This window comes from Monomorium pharaonis, chromosome 10 (genome assembly GCF_013373865.1).
Source record: "Monomorium pharaonis isolate MP-MQ-018 chromosome 10, ASM1337386v2, whole genome shotgun sequence".
Classification (NCBI taxonomy): Eukaryota; Metazoa; Arthropoda; class Insecta; order Hymenoptera; family Formicidae; genus Monomorium; species Monomorium pharaonis.
Window position 1 is genome coordinate 17,216,379 of NC_050476.1, and position 25,931 is coordinate 17,242,309.

The 25,931-nt window shown below is 38.5% G+C and overlaps 1 protein-coding gene across 1 annotated transcript; it reads right to left on the bottom strand.

Moving 5' to 3' along the window:
* Positions 1-994: 994 nt before the first annotated feature.
* LOC118647700 (venom allergen 2-like) lies at positions 995-24,544 on the bottom strand. Its single transcript, XM_036293085.1, has 6 exons — positions 24,480-24,544; positions 23,962-24,186; positions 22,162-22,258; positions 4,632-4,687; positions 1,672-1,789; positions 995-1,552 (listed from the first exon to the last, which is right to left on the bottom strand). Exons 2-6 carry the CDS (start codon positions 23,995-23,997, stop codon positions 1,380-1,382), a joined length of 480 nt encoding a protein of 159 aa, XP_036148978.1. The 5' UTR covers positions 23,998-24,186; positions 24,480-24,544; the 3' UTR covers positions 995-1,379.
* Between the last annotated feature and the right edge of the window lie 1,387 nt (positions 24,545-25,931).

Genomic DNA, 25,931 nt, shown 5'->3' on the forward strand with positions numbered 1-25,931 from the left:
CTTCTTAAAAAAAAAAGCAAGCAAGCAAGCATTCGGAAATTTTTCTCAAAATACTGAAAATCAGCACTAAAACCTTCCTCGGAAAATTGAATTTTTGAACCACTTAAAAAATTTTCCCCTTTTATATTCGTATTCGTCTGAACTCGTAAATATAATCGTTAATTTTATTGTTTTAAATTGTGCTTTATTTGAGATAGTTCTCTCGCCTTTCCGATTCCAATCGCTCTTACCGAACCTTCCCCTCTGTCATTTTTCAAGGCTGAGTAGTCGGTTATCGGAGCCGCTGAAGTTCATATCAAAAATATAATAATTACTCGCCCTTTTGACGCTTCCGTTTGAGAGATTATCATTGTGCATACCGCGAAAAGAGTGGTGCGCTTTCTCGTGGCGCCCATCTTTTTGAGTGATAAATACGAAACCACCATCGCCCCGGATGACGCAAGGCGACAACACCGATATAGAAGCGAAGTTGCCTGTCGCACGTGAGCACGGTTGCGGTATATAAATTAAAATTAATATTAAAATTATCATTACTACGTTACATAGTAAATCAATATTATAATATGCATCATGAAATGTCAAAATGTGATCTTCGCGATGACAGTCGCTCACGAAGTAAGCGCAGCAAAAGAACTAATCAACGTCATGGAAAAGCGATAATAATAAACTACGATAGATTTGAGTATCAATGACATGTCCTTTTTAGAAATGACCAGACATCACAGACGCGCTTCGCGCGTGCTACTTAACTATTTACTGTTTAATTTTTTAAAATAAATTACAACGATAATTGTGTATCTGTACATATTTGATAGCTGTCAAAATTCAATCGCAATTACAGCTACTCTTGTACGAAGTAAGCACAGCGAGAGAATTAATCGGCATTGCGGAAAAGCTACAACAATAAATTTCGAGAGCAAATAAATGCGAGCAATCGACTTTATGTGCACTTTTTTTGAGGATTCTCAGATCGTCATTTATAAAAATTAATTTATCAATTGTACTTTGCTTTTATTACAGATGTATTAAACACTTAATATTATGACTGAGATATGTTACTCTCAGATCAATTTTATACAGGTGTTGATGAGATAAATAAGATACTGTGTGATGTTGAATTTGTCAGTTAGATTGTGTATCAGTTAAATGTTGCTGCGATTGTCAAATAATATAAAAATTAGAATTTTATGAAAATAATCTGTAAAATAGTAGATAACGTTGTGCATTATATTTTATTTTTGACATATTGATTTTAAGTGCTAATTATAAACATAATATAGAACTATAACAAAAACCGAATTATTTCACATTTTAAATTGGCATAAAATAATGATTATCAACTGCATTGATATCTTCAACAAATCATTATGCATTTTCTTTTATAATATCTCCTCTATACGATTTGGTAGATTTAGATTGCCTACTGCATCTATAAGACCTGGTATATTTGTAAGGTTTGGTATACTAAGTACAAGGCTTGGTAGACCACTGTTAACTGTACATGTCAGTTTAACTCGGGTTTTCTCGCTGTCGGATCCTGATATTTGATTTCCTATAATTTATAATTAAGCAAAGCAAAAAATTATTTTAGATTTGATTGAAAAATTTATACAATTTTAATGTATATTTTATTACAAATAAATATTTATTTAAAAAATATACATGGATTACCTTTCTCAAAGCACTGACTGGCTACCTTCTCGCAATGAGCCGTTTCTTTAGGATCAGTGATTAGAAATTCACAAAATTCAAGAGCCCTTTTATCCATCAGTACATCATTTTCATCAACCTACAAATAATAATCATATAATGTGGTTTTGTTATTAAACAGTTAAATTTTAAAACTGAAAATTTTCATTGTTGTTTAACTTTAAGTTACTAATAGTTGGTGTATTGAAATGCTGATAGAGCCAAAGCTAATTGGTGTTTGCTATAAAATATATTTCTTCTACAAAACCTTCTCAGTACAAACGTTTTGGCACATTTTCTTCGGCCATCCTCAGTGTGTGATAATCTTTATCTAATACATAATTAAAATTTTTTCCTATGCTTAAGGTATATCGAGACATTTGTTGTTCCTTTCCATTTTACATTTTACAATATTGCTAAAACCAGAGAGTATAAAAATTCGAGTCAACCTTATTAAAGTTAATGAAATATGTTATTGTTCGTCCTAACATACACAAATAAAGAAAGAATACCAAGGACTTTCACGGATACATAGAAATCACTTTCACTGTTTAACAGGTACCTATAACTTATTTCATTAACTTTAATAAGGTTGACTCGAATTTTTATACTCTCTGGTTTTAGCAATATTGTAAAATGGAAAATGGAAAGAAACAACAAATGTCTCGATATACCTTAAGCTTAGGAAAGTTCCTTTCCATTTTCCATTTTACAATATTGCTAAAACCAAAGAGTATAAAAATTCGAGTCAACCTTATTAAAGTTAATGAAATAAGTTATAGGTACCTGTTAAACAGTGAAAGTGATTTCTATGTATCCGTGAAAGTCCTTGGTATTCTTTCTTTATTTGTGTATGTTAGGACGAACAATAACATACACAAATAAAGAAAGAATACCAAGGATACATAGAAATCATTTTCACTGTTTAACAGTTACCTATAACTTATTTCATTAACTTTAATAAGGTTGACTCGAATTTTTATACTCTCTGGTTTTAGCAATATTGTAAAATGGAAAATGGAAAGGAACAACAAATGTCTCGATATACCTTAAGCTTAGAAAAGAATTTTAATTATGTATTAGATGAAGATTACCACACACTGAAGATGGCCGAAGACAATATGCCGAAACGTTTGTACTGAGAAAGTTTTGTAGAAGAAATATATTTTATAGCAAACACCAACTGGCTTTGGCTCTATTAGCATTTCAATACACCAACTAGTATTAAGTTAATACCAAAAGCCGTTATACACACTATTATTATTTGAATTTTAAGTTACTAAATTTATATAAGTATTTATTCAAATTTTTATTTCTGAAGTTTTTCTTTCAATTAAATACACTTAAATTTATCGTTTCATCTCCCTTTCTTCCTATTTAATTTACAAATTCCGCTTTTTAAATTAATTTTAAATTATGTTTCCCTTTTTAGGTTAACCCTCAATCCCTCCCGTGTTTTTCGGCATATCTTTTATCCCGCTTCTATCCCTCCCTATGGGTCGTTATTTTCGTCCTCGCCTTTATAACCATATAAATAATGGTTTAAAAAATCTGAAAAAAATCATGTATACTCTTTAAACATTTCTCTTTAAGAAACTACCATTATATTATCCCCCTCTCCCAAATTTAATATGTATTTTTTAATAAACAATAAATAAAATTAATAAAAAAGTTAATTTTTAAAAAATATATAACGATGGTAAAAATTTTGAAAAAAAATTTTTTTTTATCAGTTTCTGGAAGGAAAAAAGTTCCTCTTTACAAAAAAAATATCTGATCAATGTAGAATGAAAGCAGATATCCAATTTCAGCGTATAAAAATTGGTATTTTTTGAGGATGATGAATAGTATTGTAAAATAGAGAAACATCAGTAAATCTACAATTATTTTTTCTGCTTAAAGTTTTAACAAATTATTATTTAATACATAGTAAAAATACAAAATTTTGTTCTAAAAATAGAAAGAAAACAGTTTAAAAACAGTCGTGACAGCAATTCAAACGATGATCATCGCAAACGGGTTTGTTGCATCTAGCACAACATTGATTGGTTTTTTTATCATTTTTGTATAAGCAATAAAAACATCTTTTTCTTTTTTTTAATTTATTAGTTAATGTCCAATCTTCCCAATATTTGCTGAATGCTGAATTTTATTGATCTGCTCAAAGTATTCTGAATTTCTAATTTTCATTGTAGATGTTCAATTTAAAATATACACATAATTATGTTCTAAAATGCGTGTACGTGTCCGAAAATACTTAATTTACAAAAAAAATTTTTTTTCGAAAAAGTCATTTTTTACTTACGTAATCCCTCTCTATGGGTCGAAAACATCCTATTTGAATTTTATCTGGCTGGCGTTTGGAGTAGAACAAACAGACCGGGCTGGCCTTTTGCACTGAAGACCCTTCCCTCCCAAAGTTTTTTTTTATAATGTTGATGGCGCTAGCATCGCGGTTGTACGAGAAATTAACAATAGCAGTTTTAAGCAGGACGAAAACGACCCATAGGGAGAGATTGAGGGTTAATTATAAAAAAATATATATTATAGAATTATACTTCCAATAGAAAGGGTTTCCGGATACATGCCGCGTTCTAGTACAGCGTTGCGCCGATGTTTCGCAAACATTGCAGTTTGCATCATCAGGGCTAGGAGCTCCGATACTGTCAGTGCAATGTTTGCAAAACATCGGCGCAACGCTGTACCAAAACGCAGAATGTATCCGGAAATTCTTTCTATTGGAAGCAATGTCAATGGCCGTGAAAGCTTTAAGTGTAAAATTATAGAATCATATTATAATAAATTATTATAATAGTAATAAGTAAAATTTTACTAATTAAAAAGTTTAGTAGTCATATTCACATATGTGTATGTGTGTATCTTTTTTTATATAATTTTTATATAATTTTATATATTTTATATAATTTTATATAAATACTTACTACGCCTAACACTTTAAGTAAACAATACCAAGTATCATAACATGTTAAGAGAGTGCCTGTAACGTAAGACAAAGTTACAAATTTGAATATAATTTTAAATGAATATAATTTTAAATGCGTATGACTTTTTATGATTAAATTCATAAATAAAACTTATTTAAATTTCAATATTACTCATTAAGAATCAATTTTTTAACGTGGATTTTTTTCATTATTCTGTATGCTTATTGTTGAGTTAAGAGATCGAGGTGATAAGCGGAGTGTGTGAGGAGTTGGTAGACATCGATCGTCCGAATGGATAAGTAAGATGACTCGATATATGCTAGAGTGATATGTCTTACTAGAGCTTTATTCTCGTTAGTTCTGAGTCAGAACAAAGACTGACTGAAATTCGTACAATATTACAGAAATCAGCTAGAGCGAGCGTGCGCGTGTATCGCCGCGTAAGAGAAGTGAGCACGCGAAACACTCGTGACAATGATTCAATAGACAATTGCGAGATCGCTTACCGAGTTGTGTTGTCGAAGCGAACAGCTAATACGTATTATTTAAATAAGAAATTAAACACATTCTTATCAAAGTAAATAAAACTGATAGTTGCAGATATTTAAATTACGAGTTATTAGATTTTAGGTTTTAGTTTGAACATTTATATTAGTATTTATATTTTTAGGAAAATGCAGTTATTCTAGAAACAAACATATCGACTGAAGTACTACTCGAAATTATAATTCGAGACTTCTTTCGACTTAATATATAGCTTTTCATTAAAAATTTCTTTTATAAATTTTTTAATAAATCTCTTAATTAGAGTTAGAAAGGGACGTTTTACCGATTAAACGCAAACTTTTGTTAAAAGAATTCGTCTATTGACATGTAAAATGGACCGCTGATAGTGGAGTGCCTTCCCATACAGCACAAAAAATTCCAACAGCATTGCAACAATCTTGCAATCTTGCAGATTGCAGTGCAATATTGTAGAAACATTGTATTATCATTGGTTTGCTAACTTCCAATAGCAATGTTACAGAAACGTTGCAAAAATATTGTAATGCTATATTTTTTTATTATTATTAATTATTATCATAAAGATGTATATAATTTTTAAGGTGTTTTTTACTCTATGTTGTTGCACACCAATTCAATAGTGCAGCTGACCTAATGCCGCCGCCATAACGCCGCGTCCGCCGCGCGAGAAAAGAGATTTTGCCAATTTACTTGCGTGCAGACAATTGTGCCGTGCCGCGGACACGTTTCTTTTCTGCGCAAGTTTCTGCTGCAGATACAATATTCCGGAGACAATCTCCCTCGTCGCTAAGGAGGAAAGAGGTTCGGCAGATCGTCCTTCTCGCGTTTCAGAATAAAATATTCCGAAGCTGCAAAGGCAAACTCGCGGGAGTATCAGGTGGCATGCGCCCGTAGCATGCTCGCAGAGATTTACGAATTTCGCGGTGAATCGGCCGGGAGTGATAAACTCGTGCAACACACGTGAAAGAAGATTCCTTTTGTGTACAAATATAATATAGAATAGAGGTAAATAAAATTATTCACTTTTAGCCAAAATCGACTATTACTTTATAGATTAAACTCCTATTAGGGGTTATCTGATTTTTCAATATCTATATTTTCTTTTTTTTGCAATGAATAATCTTTATTGTAACTTTTCTTAAAAAGAGAGAAATACTTTATTATTATAAAGATACCGGAAACAAAAAGATACGAAAAGAAAATCAGGGCACTGGCTGTGCCAAGAGTAATAAGTTCGTGCGACGTGAAAGAAGATTCCTTTTGTGTGCAAATATAATTAATATAAAGATAAATAAAATGATTTTCTTAGCCAAAGTCGATTATTACTTTATAGGTTCAACACCTACTAGAAGTTATCTGATAAAAAATATATATGTAATAATTAAAATGATAGTATTCTTATTTGTTATTTTACAGAAGCTGTTCGATTACATACGCAATTTAGTCAAATTACAGATGCCGAATTTGCACTATGTATTTCAAAATGGCTACACACACACACACACACACACACACACACACACCTTTATCTTCATTTGATTAAATTATGTAATGACACCCTAACTTAATTACTTTTTTGTTTCAATATTTAAAAAAAATGTTCAAGTACAAGAAAAATGACAAGATGACAAGATATATACTATGCATGTACTTATGTGTGTACATACCATGACACACTATCCCACACAACACGGGGAGCTCCTGAGGAGCTCCCGAGGAGCTCACAAAATTTTTCATAAGCTTCATTTAAGCTTCCAAAAAACTCGCACGGAGCTCCCTGAGAGCTGTTATGTCCGCTTTTGAGAGCTCCCTGAGAGCTTTATTTAAGCTCGCAGGGAGTTCAGAAATCATGTTTTAAGAACTTCCTGCGAGCTTTAAAGTAATTCCCGGGAAGCTTCTATATAAGCTCTTTGATAGCTTCATCTAAACTCTCAAGGAGAGCTTCATTTAAGCCTTCAGGAAGCTCCCAAAAGCGGACATATGAGCTCCCGGGAAGCTTATATAAAAATTTCTCGAGAATTATTTTGAAGCTCGCAGGGAGCTCTTAAAACATAATTTCTGAACTCCTTGCGAGCTTAGATGAAGCTCTCAGGAAGCTTCCGGACATAGGAGCTGCCAAAAAAAATTTTATTTTTATATTTTCTCAATTTTCGGAAGCTCTCTCTGAGTTGCGAAGACCCACGAACTCTCTTCGTGTAACAAAAACAATATATACTACACTTTGCTGCTAGTGAAGTACTAACTGCTAGGTAAGCCGTGAGTGATGGTTTTCTTTTATAAGCTTTTTGAAGTAAATTTTCTCACGAGAAGGAGGAGCGCCGTGCCTTCGCCTAGTGGCGATCTTGCGAACTACTCGCAGCTATATGACTATACATGCAGTACATTAATTTACCCGATATGTTCAATCTCTCTTGGCTATCTGAGTGGGAGCTTGTTTTGCCGAATTTTGTAAGCTTTTTCGGAGTTCAGCAAAATAAACTCCCTGAGAGGTTGTTTTGTCGAATTTTGTAAACTTCTTGAAAACTCAGCAAAACGATCTCCCTGGGAGCTTGTTTTGTCGAATTTTGTAAACTTCTCGGGAGCTTGTTTTGTCGAATTTTGTAAGCTCCCCGGGAGCTCAGCAAAATAAACTCCCTGGGAACTTGTTTTGTCGAATTTTGTAACGTTCTCGGAAACTTAGCAAAACGAACTCCCTGGGAGCTTGTTTTGTCGAATTTTGTAAGCTTCTCGGAAGCTTAGCAAAATGAATTCCCTGGAAGCTTGTTTTGTCGATTTTTGTAAGGTTCTCGGAAACTCAACAAAACGAACTCCCTGGGAGCTTGTTTTGTCATATTTTGTAAGCTTTTCGGGAGCTCAGCAAAATGAACGCCCTGGGAGCTTGTTTTGTCGAATTTTGTAAGGTTCTCGAAAACTCAGCAAAACAAACTCCCTGGGAGCTTGTTTTGTCAAATTTTGTAAACTTTTCGGGAGCTCAACAAAATGAATTCCTTGGGAGCTTGTTTTGTCGAATTTTGTAAGTTCCCCGGGAGCTCAGCAAAATAAACTTACTGGGAGCTTATTTTGTCGAATTTTGTAAGCTTCTCGGAAACTCAACAAAACGAACTTCCTAAGAGCTTGTTTTGTCGAATTTTGTAAGCTTCTTGAGAGTTTAGCAAAATGAACTCTCTGGGAGCTTGTTTTATCGAATTTTGTTATGTTCTCGGAAACTCAGCAAAACAAACTCCCTGGGAGCTTGTTTTGTCGAATTTTGTAAGCTTCTCCGGAGCTCAGCAAAATGAACTCCCTGTGAACTTAATCGGAGCTTTGTACTGTATGAGATATTAAACACATTTTAAATACATTAAACACACTATGCTACAATTTTTTTTCAAATTTCTATAAACATTTTTAACGGTTATCAAAAAATAATTTTTGTTTAATAAAATAACTGTATTATTGTTCATTAAATTTGTATTTGATTTTATTGCTAATAAAATATATATAATATATAAAGTTCGTTTTTATTTATTTAAAACATGAAAAATCAATAATAATTATAGTAATTTATGTTACATAATATGAAGCAATAATAAAAAAAACGATTCAATCTATTATTGCAAATACATTGCGTTACAACGTTGCTACAATATTATAATGCAATATTGCTAAAGGCGCACATTTTGACGTTGCTGTAACATTGCATCAATGTTGCATTTATATTATGTAGCCAATATGCAATATTGCAATCTTGCAATAAAATATTTCTGCAATCTTGTCGCAATCTTTCAGTGCTGTATGGGTTTAAACAGAAAACATCAAAAACTGCGGAATAATTCAATACAGCATGCGTTTAAATAAAACCTTTTATATTATTTTCTAATTAATATTAGAATCAAAATTTAAAAATGTGCGCTTTTTAAAATTGTTGAAAAACTTTAAAAAGAGTGTTTTTTCATAATTTTACGTAAATGTTTTAATTTAGAAAAGTTTTTTTTAATTTAGAAAAGTTATTAAAAATTCAGCGCTGAAAAAAATGTAATTTTATGTTTTTGGAATAGCTAAAAACAAATCTGATATTATCTTTTTTTAATTCAAAATGGCAGTTGCAAACATGAAAATCATGTTTTCTTACCAATTAAATCATAAAATCTTTTTCGTAATCATATAAGGTAATTAGAATTAAATTTATTTATACTGCGTCCCTTTGGGGTTTGCAGTCTCAACATCAGGTATACATTCCATTATACATAATATGGTCTTTTTCAACCTTACCGCCTTGGCCATTAGGCAGCCTCACAACTATCCCTACCTTCTCCTTCTCGGCCCCACCTCATCCTTTCTTGACCCATTCCCCGCTACCCCAGGAAATTTACCTCTCTCCTCTTTTCGCCTTTTATTCTACTTCCCCTTCCTCTCTTCTCCCATTCGTGACCCTTTTACACTCATTTTTCCTCCCTCCTCACCTATTTCCCATCACCCTCTTTCCATCTCTCCTTTTCTCCATCCCAGCTTCACCTCCTATCCCCTACCCATAATTCTCTATTCGAAACCTCCACCTTTTTAACTCCTTAACCTTTTCGCCTTCTTTCTTCTTGCCGTCTCCAAAATCCTCCACCTTATCCTTCTCTCCTCCATCGTCAGATCCTCGTCCACGCCAATCCCCCACACCCCTTTACCTACCCCCTCTTGCCAAAATCTCCTTTCTGTCCTCCTTTTTAGATATCTCTGTAATTAACAGCCGCCTTTTTTCCTTCCCCTCCTTTCCTCCACTCTATCTAATTCTATCCCCCTTTCCAGCGCCTTCTCTATTATATCTTCTATAAACCATTTTCTCTCCTCCTTTTATCCTCTTCTTCATTCCCTTTTACCCCTCTCCAAACTATTTCCTCTCCCTCCTCTTCCTATCCTCTTCTTCCCTACTCACTGCCTGCCTTTCCTTCTGCGTAGCAGCTCTCTCTCTCTCGTCAATCCTACTTCTCATCTTCTCCTCTATTTCCTTCCTTCGGTCAAGCCTCCCCGTAAAAAAAAATTAATGTTTCAAATAAAAAGTTTAAAAAAAATTTTATAAAATTTGTATAAGGACTTAATAAGAAAGTCATGTATGTGCCCTTATAATTATATATGCCCATAAAATTATATATGTAGCTCTTATAAAAATGTGCCCTTATAATTATATATGCTCATAAAATTATATATGTAGCCCTTATAAAAATGAAGCAAGATATGTAGTCATGATAGCAATTTTTCTAGTTTTATATAAGGCTTTATTAACAATTAATAAATTTACTAAGACTTTATTAAATCCAATTTATGGAATTTTATTAAATTAGAATAAGATTTAAATTTGGAATGATAATTAATATAATTTTAATAATGATCTTAATAAAAGTCTTAATAAGGATCTTAATAAGAATAGTATTGTTACGCCCCTTGGATCGGTCAGCTGACCTGGCCAATCGATATATTGATTTTTCGGAAGAGCGTTGTCAGCTGTCATTAGTTTGACAACGCAAATAAACATTGAGTTTAATTTTGGTTTCGCGCTCAAGAGAACGTGTATTCTTTGACCCGGAATAAAGCCGTTTGTTTTATAAGAAAGAGTGTGTCTCATTCATTTCCGCGTGCGCCCGTGTAATATTTTGGAGATTCGTCCAGGATCCATTTGTTGGATCCTGTAAAACGTGCGCGAGTTCTTGTGTCTGGAAGTGTGCAAGTTACTTGGAAAAAAGAAAATGTCCGTTACCCGTTCCCTTGTTGTGACTCGTCCCCACGTTTTCGTTACTGCGGAGGATGTCTGCACGGACGCACGGGACTCAGAGCGGGAATCGGGAATTTTGAAAGCTTTCCTAGAGGAGATGCGACTGTTGCGCGAGAGCCAAGCGCGGAGGGAGGAGGAGCAAGCCGCGACGCTGCGTCGTCACGAAGAGGAGCCGCTTGCAGCTAAGTCTTTCCGATAATAGAGTGTTAAAAGAGACCGAGGGAGATGATGCTTCAGGCGAGACGGGCGAGAGACGCGCATGCGCCGCTGGGGATGGCGCGGGCGCGTGTGCGGGGGCTAGACGCGTTTGCGGGGGCTTCTTGCGAGATTCGCGAGTCCTCCGGACTTAGCCTGAAGCTGAAGCTCGACGTTTTTGACGGGAGTGTTCCGCTGCGGGAGTACCTCTCTCAGTTTTCTTTTATCGCGCGCGCGAATCTTTGGGATGACGCGAGGAAGTCCGTCGCTCAGGCCGCTTGTCTGAGGAGAAAAGCGCGTGCGGTTTTAGAGTCTGTGGAAAATTTGGAGAAATTTAGTTTCGAAGAGCTAAAATCGAAATTAGAAGTGCGTTTCGGTAAAAGTCAACTTACGCAAAATTATTATTTACTCTTTAGCCGGAAGCAGAGGTATGGGGACTACGCTTTTTTCGGGGCCGAGCTCAAAAGGCTTTTGCGTTTAGCCCGCGTATCCCGAATGTCCTTTTTCAGTCCGCGAACAGATTGCTTGCGCGCAATTTGCTTCTACTCTCGCGGATAATTTCGTGAGAAGAACTCTCCAGTTCGAGGGAGCTTCCTCGTTGAAATTGGCCATTAAAATGGCTAGGGCGGTGAAGATTATTCTGGAAGGAAATTCCGGGTATGGAAAAAGATTTAAATCATTGACCGATGTCAAAAATAATTTCGAGGAAAACGGAGAAGGGCGCACGCGGAACGGAAAGGAACAGGGGGTAAAAAAGTCCGCTGGGGAAAAGAAAGACTGGCGTGGGCAAAAATCCGCGGCCGGTCGCTCGCGCGAGTGTTGGACGTGCGGTAAGACAGGGCATTTTCGCGTGGATTGTCCCGTGGAAGGGGGAAACTTAGGGGGAGGGGCTTAGGACCTTCCCGGAGCGAGTTTTGGGGAGGGAGCTCCGATAGTCAGCCGTTTTATTAACGAGCCTGACGTTTTACGTTCTGTTCATGTTTATATGTTAATAATAAGGAAAATTTTGTTTATGGGGAGTTTGGATGGGAAAAAATGTTCCTTTAAAATTGATACGGGCTCTGACGTTTCGGTTGTAAATAAGAAGTTTGTCAAAGGTAAAGAATTTGCGTTGGAAACTGAAAGTTGTATTTTGAGGTACCCTACCGGGGATAGGATTTCTTGCAGGAGAAAAATTTTGGCTAAGGTTCAAATTGAAAAATTTTCGTTGAAAATTCCTTTTATTATAGTTAACATTCGAGACAATTGTTTACTTGTTGCCGATTTTCTTAAGAGAGTTAATTTGGGGAATATTTTTGATGCCGCTTTTTCTGATTTCTTTCCCGCGGAAAAAGAAATTGCACGTTTGGAAGTATTTTCCGAAGGGACTCTTTCCGTCGTAGAGGAACTCACTCTTAAAAATTCGTCTAATCTTAATGAAATTTGAAGAAATAATTTTTCTGACTTTCTTGAAGAATTTTGTGACGTGTTTTCGTTGCTGGAGACTGTGATTTAATTCAACATGCTGTTAATATCCAAGATGTTTCTTCTTATAAACATAGGCATATAAATAAAGCAGGTACCTAGTCAGATTCCTTTACATTTACGTGGGGAAGTGGAAAAAATCATTGAGAGTATGAAAAATCTTGGTGTGATTGAGGAGTCTCAAAGTCCCTGTCTATGATGTAAAATTCTTTTTACGCACTGATCATGTTTCTTTAAGGTGGCTAATGTCTTTCAGGGAGTTGAAAGGACAACGTGCTCGTTGGTTGGAAAGACTTCAACCAACGAGCAAGTTGTCCTTCCAACTCCCTGAAAGATATTAGCCATTTTAAAGAAACATGATCAAGGCTTTGAGTTCGAAGTTATCTATTGTAAAGGCCAGTCTCACGGAAATGCAGATGGAATGTCTTAACGGATGTGTGAAGGGGAGAAGTCCCTAGGAGCCTGTGGACACGACAGCGCGAATTATTATCCCCGAAGATGACTTAGCGGAATGGCGTAAGGATCAAAGAGAAGATTTTTGCATAACGATTTTCATTCGTGGTAAGGAGGCGGGAGAGCTTCCTCCACGTGCAGAATTCTCTTCCAGAATGTTTCTTCTCGGATTTATCGGTCTTCTTAGGATACTCTCTGTCTCCGGAGTGGAATTCTATATAGAAAATGGTTTGCCCCTAATTTAAAGTCGACCACTCTTCAGCTTATTGTTCCCCGTAGGCGTACAAAAGAAATTTTGAGCTCCATTTTTTTTCGAGCGGACACTTCGGTGTTAATAAGACACTAGAGAGAATTTGGAAATGTTTCTGTTAAATATAATTATTTTCTTTTATTTTATGTTTGAATAATCCACGTGATTATTTATGAGTGTCACACTATCGACCGCGCTCGCGCGTCGATATCAAGTACAATCGAAAAATCTATCTATGTAACCTCTAGATTCGTGTGCAAGCATGCATACAGATTTTTGATACAAATAATTTATTTTTTTGTGTGACACGAAATATACTGTCAAGTCAGTAAATGACCGTGAAGGTAATTGAAAAGTACTACATATTATTCACTTTTTTGTGTAAATAGATAACAAAATTTATTTTCTTGTAGGCGCCTTCTTTTCTGGTCATTAAAAAAGGCAAATCTTTTTTTTTCTTCCTTTTATGTAAATGAGCGAGCATTTATTTCAAGCCTTCCACGATAATTAAACAGAAAGGACAAAATAACAATAGTTTCTTTTGGGCAACCTGTAAGCGGGACGTTGAGGATTGGCGTAAATCTTGTGATGCTTGTGTTTCTAGGAAAGGTCATTTCAAAAAGGGGAAGTCCCCTCTTTAAATTTATAATGTTGGCACTCCATTTGAAAGAGTTTAGATGAACATTTAGGACCTCTTCCTACTTCTTCTTCGGAAAACAAATATTTATTCTCTTCATCCTTAATCTGATGGTCAAGTGGAACGCCAACATCAAACTATTACCAACTTTTTAGCAAAGTAAGTTTTTTGGAGTCAAAAGAGTTGGGATCTCTGGATTCTTATGTACCTTTTGGCTTATCTGACTCCTGCTGAGCTTTATTTAGGGCGAGATCTAAGGACGCCTCTTGATCTTTTACGTGGAAGTCCTCCTGAAACAAAAGAATCTCTTTCGCTGGGACGTTATGTGAGAGATCTTCGACAGAAGTTTCGACAGGAATTTCGTTTCGCGTATAACACGGCACAGCATTCGTTGTTGCATACGTCTCCTGCCTTTCTGAATTTTGGTAGAAAACCGCAACCGGTAGAATTAACCCGCGCGCTGGACAAGCCGGAGCCGGAAATCGAGGCTGCGGACCCGCAATCGTGGCGGGAAAGAATGGAGAGAATTCGTCTCGTAAGAAAATGGGTTGTAGAAAATCTCGAGGCTGCCCAAGAGAAACAAGCCAAGTACTACAACCTGCGCCGACGTGATCGACAGTTCGCAATCGGGTATCGCGTGTTGAAGCGTCAGCACATGGTGTCGTCTGCCACACAGCACGTAGCGGCGAAGTTGGCGAATAAGTATCACGGACCGTTTGTGTTCACTCGATCTTGTCGCCGGTAATATATGAGCTCGCGGAGGTGTCAGGTAACCCGATAGGCAAGATCCATGTTAAAGACCTCAAATTATATAATGTTCCTATTCTTCCGTAGGAGTAACTGGTGACCGGAGAAAATTAGTCTTTGAGTGCTGTCTGTAACGCACACCCTGCCAGGTGAAAAGCCGACTCTCCTCTTTCCTCGTGTTCTGGGGCGAGGATGTCGCGCGAATTTCGACAGAATAGAGCCGGCTATTCCGCCAAATTACGGAACATCACCGCACCTTCTGGGTGGAACTCCAGGAGGAATTGGAGAGAGTAAGGGAGCGGAGCACGACGATCCGGGGCGCGGTGGTGCGCGAGTGGCCTATAACCCAGGACGCTGCCTGCCAAACCGGCGAAGAAACGGCGAGCGGGGAAGATATCGAACTGGCAACAACCGCGCCGGGAAGCAGAACCCGATCGTCCGATGCCACTCGAGAGGGGAGCGAGGTGGTTCCCGACGACAATGACGAGGGCTTCCTGGAGAGCTCCGAGATCAACTTCTCGGGGGAAAAGCTATGGTGGATTTGTAAGGGAGCCCGTCACATAAGGGAGGAGAAACCACCGGAGGTGAAACCTTTGTACCCGCCACCCAGCGACCTCTGAGTAACCAGTAGGGAGCTGTGTTGGAACTGTGGCAGCGCCCGCCACTTTTCCAGCAATGTCGGCTACCAAAGAGGAAGCATCATTGCTTTCAGTGCGGCCGCCCGGTCGTAACGGTGCGTACGTGCCCGCAGTGCCGTACCGGGTGGTTGAAGGAGGGACTGTACGACGCCCACAAACCGGAGCACGAGCGGAGGCGGGGGTGCCTATCGGGGTCCCGCAAGCAGATCCGAGGGACGGTGAAATAGAGGCGCGTCTAGCCCAAACCCGCGCGACATGGAGAATGAGCCCGGGGCACGGGCCTATTGTGGCTGTGCTTTTTTCCTTTACCTTTTTTATTTTTTGTTTGTTTGGCCCTTTGTCAGTTTCTTCCTTTTTGTTTTGCCGATTACTAGTCTTATCGAGGCGATTATAGTTTGTGTACGTGTTGGGAGGGTGCAATTTCTTCCTTTTCTCCCGTTTGCGCGCACTGGAGGAGTCACCGCTCCGGTGAATTTGTTTTGTAGTTATTGTCTCGGTCCTCTGCGGATAGTGCCTGGGCGCGGGCGGACCGAAGCTTTGTTTTTCGTAAATAAAACCATGTTATGAGTTACAATAACCCCACAGTGTTCTATTTCAAGTCCTACCTGCTCTTCATCCCAGTGATCCTTGATCCGAGAGGGTAGGGGGAGTCCGGAGGACGGGACGGTGGAGGAGCCTGAGTCGGCTTGTTCTCTGGGACCGCGGACCCGGCGGGCGCCGCAAGCGGGGGCGCGGGCTGAAGCAGTGCCGCAAGCGAAGTAAATTTGCACAAGATTTTTCTGTGCTCTTCCTCCTTAGGCCTTGTGTTTGAATTTGTGTTTGTCGAATTTTTGGTGGCCCGTAAGCTGGGGATCTCGATTGCTATAGCGTATCAGAGCGACGTGTATTCCGAAAGCGAGTGGCTATAGGGGAAAACTGCAACCGGTCCCTCTTGGCGTGGGGGAGTTGTGACGTTGCAGTTTCGCGGCGTCGCAGCATCCCTCCGCCGTCACAAGGCCCGAGCTCGCGCTAGCGAGAACGGACGGGAGGTGCAGCGAGCGTATTGCGATCCTTGGCGGGCCACATTAGCGATATTATTTACAAATTCTGATTATATTTCTTTTTGTATTTTGCGTATCTAGCGCTTCACTCGGTGAAAACACTGAGGAACACTACACAGGACAAGGAATTCGGCTTTGGCGGAGCAGCGGAAAATAGAGGACAGGGCCGAGGCATAGGACGATTGCTGCGGGGGCATTGGACCCCAGCAGGAGCCGCGGCAAGCGGCACGGCAGAAAACTAGACGAGGCGTCACATCGGAAAAGCCGACAAGGCCAGCAGCAGCGGAGGATTCTTCAGCTTTAACTAGCCTCCCATATCGGCCCGGGCAGATAAGACTAACCGGAAGGCCGCCTGCAAGAGAGGAGGAGGGCCCCGCGATCAAAGAACGCCTCGCGAAATTGGATCGCGTACGTCATTGACGTCATTGGGCGAGCTGTCGCGTAGCGCGTACTCCTTATTGGCTGACGCCACGCGCAGCCACGTAGCGCACGCCCTGCGTGGGGAACACACTTGCGATCGAGCATCTTGCGTCTCGATCGCGTGCTCTCCCGCACCAGCTGCTCGAGATAGCATATCGACAGCCCGGCCGTCCTCAAGTTCCTGGCGTAACGAGCGAAGGACGAACATCCCGAGGTGGAGCGAGGGCCTTGGAGAGAACTTAGAAGGACAAAGAAGCCGGTGAAGTTGCCCGTAACGCGTGTATAATTTTGTAAAGTTACTTGCGAGTCGGCGGATCGCGCTAGCGTTCTGGGAGCAAGCTCTTAAGCCCGAATTTATAGTCGTTACACTTGGCACTTGGCACTCAGTCGCTTTGTTTTACGGAACGTAATTGGACGAAAAGCAACAATATGGCGGCGACTGAGTGCCAAATGCCAAGTGTGACGATTATAAATTCGGGCCTTAGTGTAGTAGTGCGCGAGGGCGTACTTCTTAGTGTTAAAACAAGCAATCGACTCCCATGCGCAGCGAGCCGTCAAGAACTCGTGGAGGCTAAGATTCGAGTGTCGTAAAGTTACGTGTGTGAAGCGCGCTCGCTGAGGATCGTGGCCCCGGGTCGTAGCGTAGAAGAGCATTAATTCGCGGGAGAAGGCCGGCAGCGCGACCGCCATACCGTTGCACGCGCGAGGTGCGTGCTAGCCGAATCGCGTTGCATGCGTCGAGAATTCGTGTCATGGTATCCGCAATTATGCGTGTGGCTCCGGTTCCTCCCGAGTTTTGTATCAGTTTCATTTCCGTCAATTCCGTTTCGTGAATGTCGCGCCGTCGTCTCATTGTCATTTCGTTTGCGTTGTGATTGCCGCATTCGTGTTCTCGCGTTACTTGTCGTCTCGCGGCTTGTCGTTGTCATTAGGCTTCGCGTCCTTGTCTAACTGATTGTTATTTTTCGCACCTTTTCCTATTGTAATTATTTTGTTCGCGCTTTCTAGTTAATTCTCTCGCAAGTTCCGTCTTTTGCGCACTAAATGAAATTTCTGTTACATTTCAGTTTTTTTTATTATTACTTATTTTTGTTAACTTTCCTCGTCTGAATAAACATGCTGTCGTGCATTAATTTGTTTTACAAAGAATGTATGTGATTTCTTGTATCATCTTGTATGTGTTGTTTCGTGTAATCGAACGTTCGCCTGTGGCATACCGCCCCGTCCCTCTACCGAAATCGGAGCGGCCTAATTACTCCGTGCGAGCGTGAAGCGGGATCTTGGGGTTACTTTCGTGCGCCCAACATTCGTGATAAATCCCGCAAATCGCTCAGCGACAACTTACAAGACTTTCGAGGAAACGTCCATCCTCCCTCCCTCTTTCGTATCATTTTTGATCTGCGTCGCGATTCCGCACGGCGGAACGCAAAGGAAAACGTGTGACAAAATTCAGCATTTTTCCACCATAAGAGATTATTCTTGATCGAAGATCGGAAAGGAGCATTTCCGAATCAAAGTCATCATCTACAGACGAAAGCGCTAGAAATTTAATCCTCTCCAAGATCTTAAGTATGCAGAAAGCCATATTGAACAGCAGCGCAAACTGCAATCAAAGAGCCAATAAAACTAGCTAAGAAGCGAATTTTACATGATTTTTTGTCTAAAATAGAAAGTGTTGCCTGGAGAAGATTATGTCTCTTATCCGCAGAGATTAAGAAAAAATCTGTTTCCAAAATCAGATCTAGAAAACAAACAGATTTAGCTGGAATAAATGCACTTTTATGATTATTGATAATGAAACACAAGGACAATAAAAGAGATGATGTCGCTGAGACATTTCTGATAAGAAAATGCGATGAGAAGAAAATCGTCCAGGTAAACGATCGAAAGGAAGCCTCTTTCTCTGAAAGTAGACACCACCGGCTTTAAGATCTTGGTGAAAATATACGGAGCTGACGCAAGGCCAAAGGAGAAGACCTTGAATTGAAAGAGCTGGTTCTAAAAAACGTAGAAATCTTCTATCTTCCTAGGCAATGGGCACTAAAAAATATGCATTTCGTAAATCAATAGTAGCCAGAAAGTCATGGGGTAAAAAAAGACAAATGACTGTTTTCCAGTCCTCCAACTTAAAATGAGGAGCCACAATAAAACACATTAAGACGTTTTAAGTTTAGAATAAATCTCCAGCCACTCGATGACTTTCTAATCACAAAAAAGGAGAAAAGAAATTGACCTTCGCAATTGGCAACTCTTTCAATAACTCCAAAATTGCAAAGCCTGGTGACTTCGCGGAGACAGATTTGTTTTTCCAAATTATTAATAGATAGATAATAGATAGATAAACAGAGGATTCAGAATTCTGGACGGGTGGGTGAGATCTAAACGGTAGACGGTAACCGCTAATAACCTGCAAGATCGTCTGATCTGATGTAATTTCCCTCTATTTAGGAAGAAAGCGAGATAACCTGCCCGCAATATGTACCTGAGAATCATTCATCGTCTTCTCGACCGTGACCTAGAGTAATCCGGCGCTTGCTGCTTGAAACCCCTGACCTCCTGGTCGCTTTCAATCTCATCCTCGGAGCAGGGGCGTGGGAGTTTCCCGAACTGGACGGAGCTACTTGGGTTGGTTGTTTAATTGGCTGCTGAATTTTTCGTGACATTGACAAGGTCGACTTAACAATCTCTCTAGATGATTTTTCTATTGAGGAACTTCTTAATTTCTTCTCTGAACGAAGATCCAAACAAAAAGTTATCCGCTGGGATGGTATCTGCCGTAGTCTTAGCTAAGAAATTAAACGCCGGTTTAATTTGAGCTTTTCTAGACACGGCGAAGTGATAAAAAAGATCTGCTGAAATCCTAGCTGCTTCATTAACTTTAGCGATTACTAGACGAACATATGAGTTTAGAGAGTGTTGCATATCCAGACTCAAGAAGTCTGAGATAGCACTTCCTAATGCGTAAAGAGCCGCACCTGCCTAGTCCTGATTCAAGCAGCTGAAGTCGTCTCTCTTGACTATGGAATTATTTTTTAATGCTGACCTACAGGGTTCAGTCTGGGAGCCTTAAGAAAGGCGATTACTTCGGGCGTAGAGAATTTTTTAAACAAAGTCTTCCGTTGATTTTCGCAAGTTCGCGCCATTTTTCGGGTACCAGATCATTCAATGGTGGAGATTCCGCTTCTTTCAAATCCGAGCCAAAAAGTTCCCGAGAGAGAGAATTAACGGGATTTTTCTTTAACTCTGCAGTCGCGGGCATGCCGTGCGGGCATCTCCGGCAAGATTAGAAGCACCGATCGGGGGCAGGTCTGAGGGTAAATTCTCATTCAAGGCAATAATACTTACGGGAACTGAAAAAAAAAAAGGATTATTGCGAGGATCAGAAATGGTTGTGTCGACTCCGCTGTCTGCATTAACAGAGCTGGGATGTTCGTACACACCTGAGATTAAAGAGTCTATCAATCTTTGCAGAATAGGCAGCACTGCCAAATTGTTATTCGGGACATGCCCTGAGGAAACAAAAACGTCCCCTGGGGAGAATCCTCCGGAGATTGCTCGCCACCGGACGCTAGATTCTCTTGGTGCGCGAGAAAAGAAACCGCAGAAGGGTCTAGAGAAGTAACGCCGCGTTTTAGCCCGGATCTACAATAAGTGTAGTAAGCCTTATGTTATAAGAAATTAACCAATTATATTAGATTATTCTTCTCATATTTGATCATAATTGGTCAATTTCTTATGGCATAAGGCTTACTACATCTATTGTAAATCCGGCCTTAACGTTCTTTTCTTTTAAAGCTTTGATTAAAAGCGATAGCTTCTTTTCGATGTCAGCCAGGCGGTTCCTCGAGGAAGACCTCGGGAGCGTTCTAGATGCGCACAGTAATAAACGGACACAGCAGGCTGAGTGAAACGGACACAGTAACAAACGGACAGACCAAATGCGCACAGATCAAACGGACACAGTAATAAATGGACACAGTAACAAACGGACACAGACCAAATGCGCACAGACCAAACGGACAGAGTAATAAACGGACACAGACCAAATGCGCACAGACCAAACGGACAGAGTAATAAACGGACATAGTAACAAACGAACACAGTAACAAACGGACACAGACCAAATGCGCACAGACCAAACAAACACAGTAATAAACGGACACAGTAACAAACGGACACAGTAACAAACGAACACAGACCAAATGCGCACAGACCAAACGGACAGAGTAATAAACGGACATAGTAACAAACGGACACAGTAACAAACGGACACAGACCAAATGCGCACAGACCAAACAAACACAGTAATAAACGGACACAGTAACAAACGGACACAGTAACAAACGAACACAGACCAAATGCGCACGGACCAAATGCGCACGAACTTACCACATGGGTTGCAACTTCTCAGGGCACCCCTACCGACAAGGTAGATGCGGGAGGGAGGCAAAGCCCTCCTTGCACCCCTGTGTGTGTTTGTGTGTGTGTGTGTGTGTGTGTGTGTGTGCGTGTGTGTGTGTGTGTGTGCGTGCGTGCAAAGCATTCTCTGCACCACATGGGTTTGCGACTGTGTCCGTTCCGCACTGTGTCCGTTTATTATTATGTCCGTTTGTTACTCTGTCCGTTTGTTACTGTGTCCGTTTGTTACTGTGTCCGTTTATTACTATGCCCGTTTGGTCTGTGCGCATTTGATCTGTGTCCGTTTATTACTGTGTCCATTTGATCTGTGCGCATTTGGTCTGTGTCCGTTTTGCACTGTGTCCGTTTGTTACTGTGTCTGTTTATTACTGTGTCCGTTTCACTTGGCCTGCTGTGTCCGTTTATTACTGTGCGCATCTGGGACTCACTCAAGACCTCTTCCTCTTCCTTGAACTATGCGAAGACTTACCCATAACGAAGCTTAAGAGTGCCTTCACATGCGGCGTAACTTGCGTAAGCGTACCTTGCGTCAACCAATCACATCGTCCTTTAACATGTCTTAAGTGTTCCTAAAATCGTCTTAGCGTACGTTAAAGACAATGTAATTGGTCGACGCAAGTTACGCGTTACGCTAGATACGCCGCATGTAATGACACCTTGAGATTGACGAAAATCGGAAAGGAAATTGGACAAGAAACACGTACTGTTGAGAACATGCATAACAGGAAAACAATGAAGCGTGTGAGCCGGCGCGGACCGCGGAAAGGCGATTGATGAAGTGACGCGATTGCAGCCGATAAAGTGGCGCGCGCGCTTTTTTTTACTTTCATTAAAGTATTTGTTGGGACAACGCGACGGAACGCGCGCGACGGAACGCACTACATACTATCCATCCGGACGAGACGTGGCATAATTTATTATTCTTTTCTAATTTTATTGATCAAATAGAACCATTTCTTGTAATTTAATATTTAATGTTTTATCTTAATGTTTGGCACTCACTTGGGTTAGGTGCACACTGTGTCACTACTGATGGACATTTTGTTAAGGCTTCAGGAAGTCTTTCCACTAGTTGAGCATCAGCTGCATAAACGATCATCTGAGCAAACAAATTGAGAAAACTTATTATATTCATATAAAATGTATAAATACTTTAATTTTAATAATAATTTGGTGTGTGTAATATCTTGCTTATCTGTGACAAATGATTAATGTAATACTGATATATAGTTATGTACAGAATACGGTTTAAATATGAAATGCTTTGCATACTACATATGCGTTTATATTTATTAATATAAATGTATAATAAATGTAATATAAATGTATGTATATTGTTGTATTATATACCTTGTACAATATATATATATATATATATATATATATACACTGGCGCAAAAAAAAAACAAAACAAAATTTTTGACCGATTTTTAGGCAATTTTCAAAGTGATGCAACTTTGCGAAAAATCATCCAAATTATATGTACATTTTTTTTTAATTTAAAGGGCAAAGACTCTACTTTCAGAATCTCTAGGCGAAAGTTTGATTTGTTAAGTGCGAACCTTTTGTATCGCATGAAAACCAAACATGTGTTTTATAATTGAAAAAAGTAAAAGTTTGTTATCATTTTGCACAAATTTCTCGTTAAAATCTTGCTAATATTAATTCAGATTCTGAAAGTTTATTCTTTTCTAAGCAATTTAAAAAAAAATACATGTCGATACGATGTTTTTTGTTGATTGCACACGAGTTTGAAATTTGCACTGCATTTTAGGGTATTTTAGCAAGTATACGGTATTTTTGAATATCATGAATTTTGAGTATCAATATGATATTGCACATTGATTTTATTCGTGTTGAACTCAATCATACCGCTGTCATCAAAGTGACCCGATCTGCACCACGTGGAGAATGATGATCGGATTTTGTACATCATGTGGCTCTGAAATTCATCGGTGGAAATTTGTACTTCCTGATCTGAATATAACGGATAGCTGATGCACCAATTTCACTGAAGTCAACAGAAGATCACATTTATCTATACTCATAAACCCACACATACACGTAAACATACATATACACATACTCATACATAAAGAGTAAAAGTTCAAATTTTATTTTAAAAAATCAGCCTTTTCACGGCCACATGATGTACAAAATCTGATCGTCATTTTCCACGTGGTGCAGATCGGGTCACTTTGATGACGGCGGTATGATTGAGTTAAACACGAATAAAATTAATGTGCAATATTATATTGATACTTAAAATTCATGATATTTAAAAAATACCATATTTATTCGCTAAAATACCCTAAAATGCAGTACAAATTTCAAACTAGCGTGCAATCAACAAAAAACATCGTATCGACATGTATTTTTTTTTTAAATTGTTTAGAAAAGAATGAACTTTCAGAATCTGAATTAATATTAGCAAGATTTTAACGAGAAACTTGTGCAAAATGATAACAAACTTTTACTTTTTTCAAATAAAAAACACATGTTTGGTTTTTATGCGATATAAAAGGTGCGCACTTAACAAATCAAACTTTCGCGTAGGGATTCTCAAAGTAGAGTCTTTGCCCTTTAATTTAAAAAAAAGTACATGTAATTTGGATGATTTTTCGCAAAGTTGCATCACTTTGAATATTGCCTAACAATCGGTCAAAAATTTTGTTTCGTTTTTTTTTTGCGCCAGTGTATATATATACATATTTGTGATAAGTATATTTAGACAATTTCAATTTAATATACTTGTAACCAATGTACTTAAAAAATTATAGCATGTTTTCGCTTTGTACTTACGATTAGCAAACACGTAGCAAGTACGAAAGCCTTCATTATGTTCTTCTTTATATATTCTAATTCTAAGAATATAAAAAGTATTCTTCTTTTACAGAATGTATCGAGATAACCTCAGCAATATATTTGTTCTGGGGACCAATAATACTTAATAGTGTTTAATCGTCAATCTTTGTTTTATTGTTATTGGTGGCATGTATCTACTATATTGTTATTGATGGTATGTATCTGTTATAAAAAATGAAAAAATGTATACGTTATCTTATTTTTTATAATTGTTAAACAAAACGTTAGATATACACAAACAAGCGACCCCCTAATTCTAACAATAGTTTTGGATTCAGGGAGAAAAAATACATTATATCGACTAGCTTTTAATTGATTTTTCGTATAGGCCCTAATTGTGCACATTTACCAGTATATTTTAAAAAAATTGTAAAAACAAACAATACTTCTCTTGCCTTTGCACAATAATTATTACAGTTAAGTGTTCGTTAAAAATAAAATACGTATTCACAAACCAACAAGAGATTAATATAAAACACAGTTTGCTTCTACAAAAGCTGAAGCAATACTGATTCGTACAGTAAAGCATTGTATATATATATATGTGTATGTGTATGTGTGTGTGTGTGTGTGTGTGTGTGTGCGCGTGCGCGCGCGCGCGTGTGTGTGTGTGCGCGTGTGTGTACACATATATACATATATACATATCTGACTCAACAGTCGAGTTATCGGTTTTGAGCCGGAAGCCTTTATGACTGAGCAGTTTTCTACAGCCAATGTGTTAACTTAGACGACGAAATATCTTGAAAACAAAGCTTTAAAAAACATGTTTTAAATAAAAATAGAATTTGAAAAGGGTTATCACTTAAGCTGCTTCGGCTGTTTCCACCATTGGTACAGTTTTATTTTTCTCGATATAAATGTCCCTTATATTACAAATTCGTACCTTAGTAAAAAAATTTTGGTTCTGGTAATTTTTTGTTAAATCTTAATTTTAATTAGTGGACAATTCTTTAGCTAATTTTACCTTTATTGGCTAAAGTTTTAAAATAAGAACCTGATATTCTTTTGAGCAGGAACCCGGATCGAGATAAAATTACGTGTGTAGAGGAAACAAAGGTTGAGTTGAATTGTCTCCATAAAGCCATTGCACCACAAAATCGGAAAAAAAAACAAGAACCGATTGTTACTGATGCCAATTTGTTCCAGGTCCCTGTTTTTGAGCCATTATGACATTTTATATTCAACATAAATTTTTTCTTATTTACTGAATATATTTTTAAAAATGAGTGTTTCATTTTTAAATCAGATATTTTTACAACTGTTATGTTTGGCTGTAAATTCGCCATAATAGCGGCAACGCAAGTGTATGTTCGTTTGCCGAATTTTCAGCAACAGCGAGCTCGCGCGTGAACTCTGTGTTCAGACTACGATTGTCCTGTGCCTTCGCAGGCGTAGCCAAAATTGTTTAATTAACTAAATAACTAATAACCCAATAAACGGATCGCGTTAAGACACGAGGGAGACAAGTCTCCTCCAACTGCAACCAACGTGACGACACGCTCCTCAAAAATCATTCCTAATAATTAAGTTAATCAATTAATTAATGACAATTGCTAATTAACAAAAAGTAGAGGGTTGACATTGCTAATGCCCCAGATAGCAAGCCGATGTCATTTTGACGTCCCAAAATGGTCATATCTGGTCATATGTCGTCAAAATGACCATTTTTTTACATGACCTAAAATTGACGTCATGATGACGTCATTTCGAAGTCATATTTCAGTCATAATCTGACAATTATTTTCCCAGACAGCACATATCCAAAATCGGGACATAAAGACGTCATTAAGACGTATTTTAGACACGGTCTAAAGCGGTGTCTATACAATGAGATTTAAGGCGTAAAGCATAAACATATTACATAAGCATATTATATTTAACTTTAAGAGAACTTTTTTAAGAAA

Bases quoted from the DNA above. Each gene is read 5' to 3' on its own strand.
- LOC118647700 (XM_036293085.1), bottom strand. From the start codon at position 23,997: ATGAAGGCTTTCGTACTTGCTACGTGTTTGCTAATC. The intron at 22,259-23,961 runs GTAAGTACAAAG...TTGTTTGCTCAG, and splicing joins TTGCTACGTGTTTGCTAATC to ATGATCGTTTATGCAGCTGA. The intron at 1,553-1,671 runs GTAATCCATGTA...TATAAATTATAG, and splicing joins CAGTCAGTGCTTTGAGAAAG to GAAATCAAATATCAGGATCC.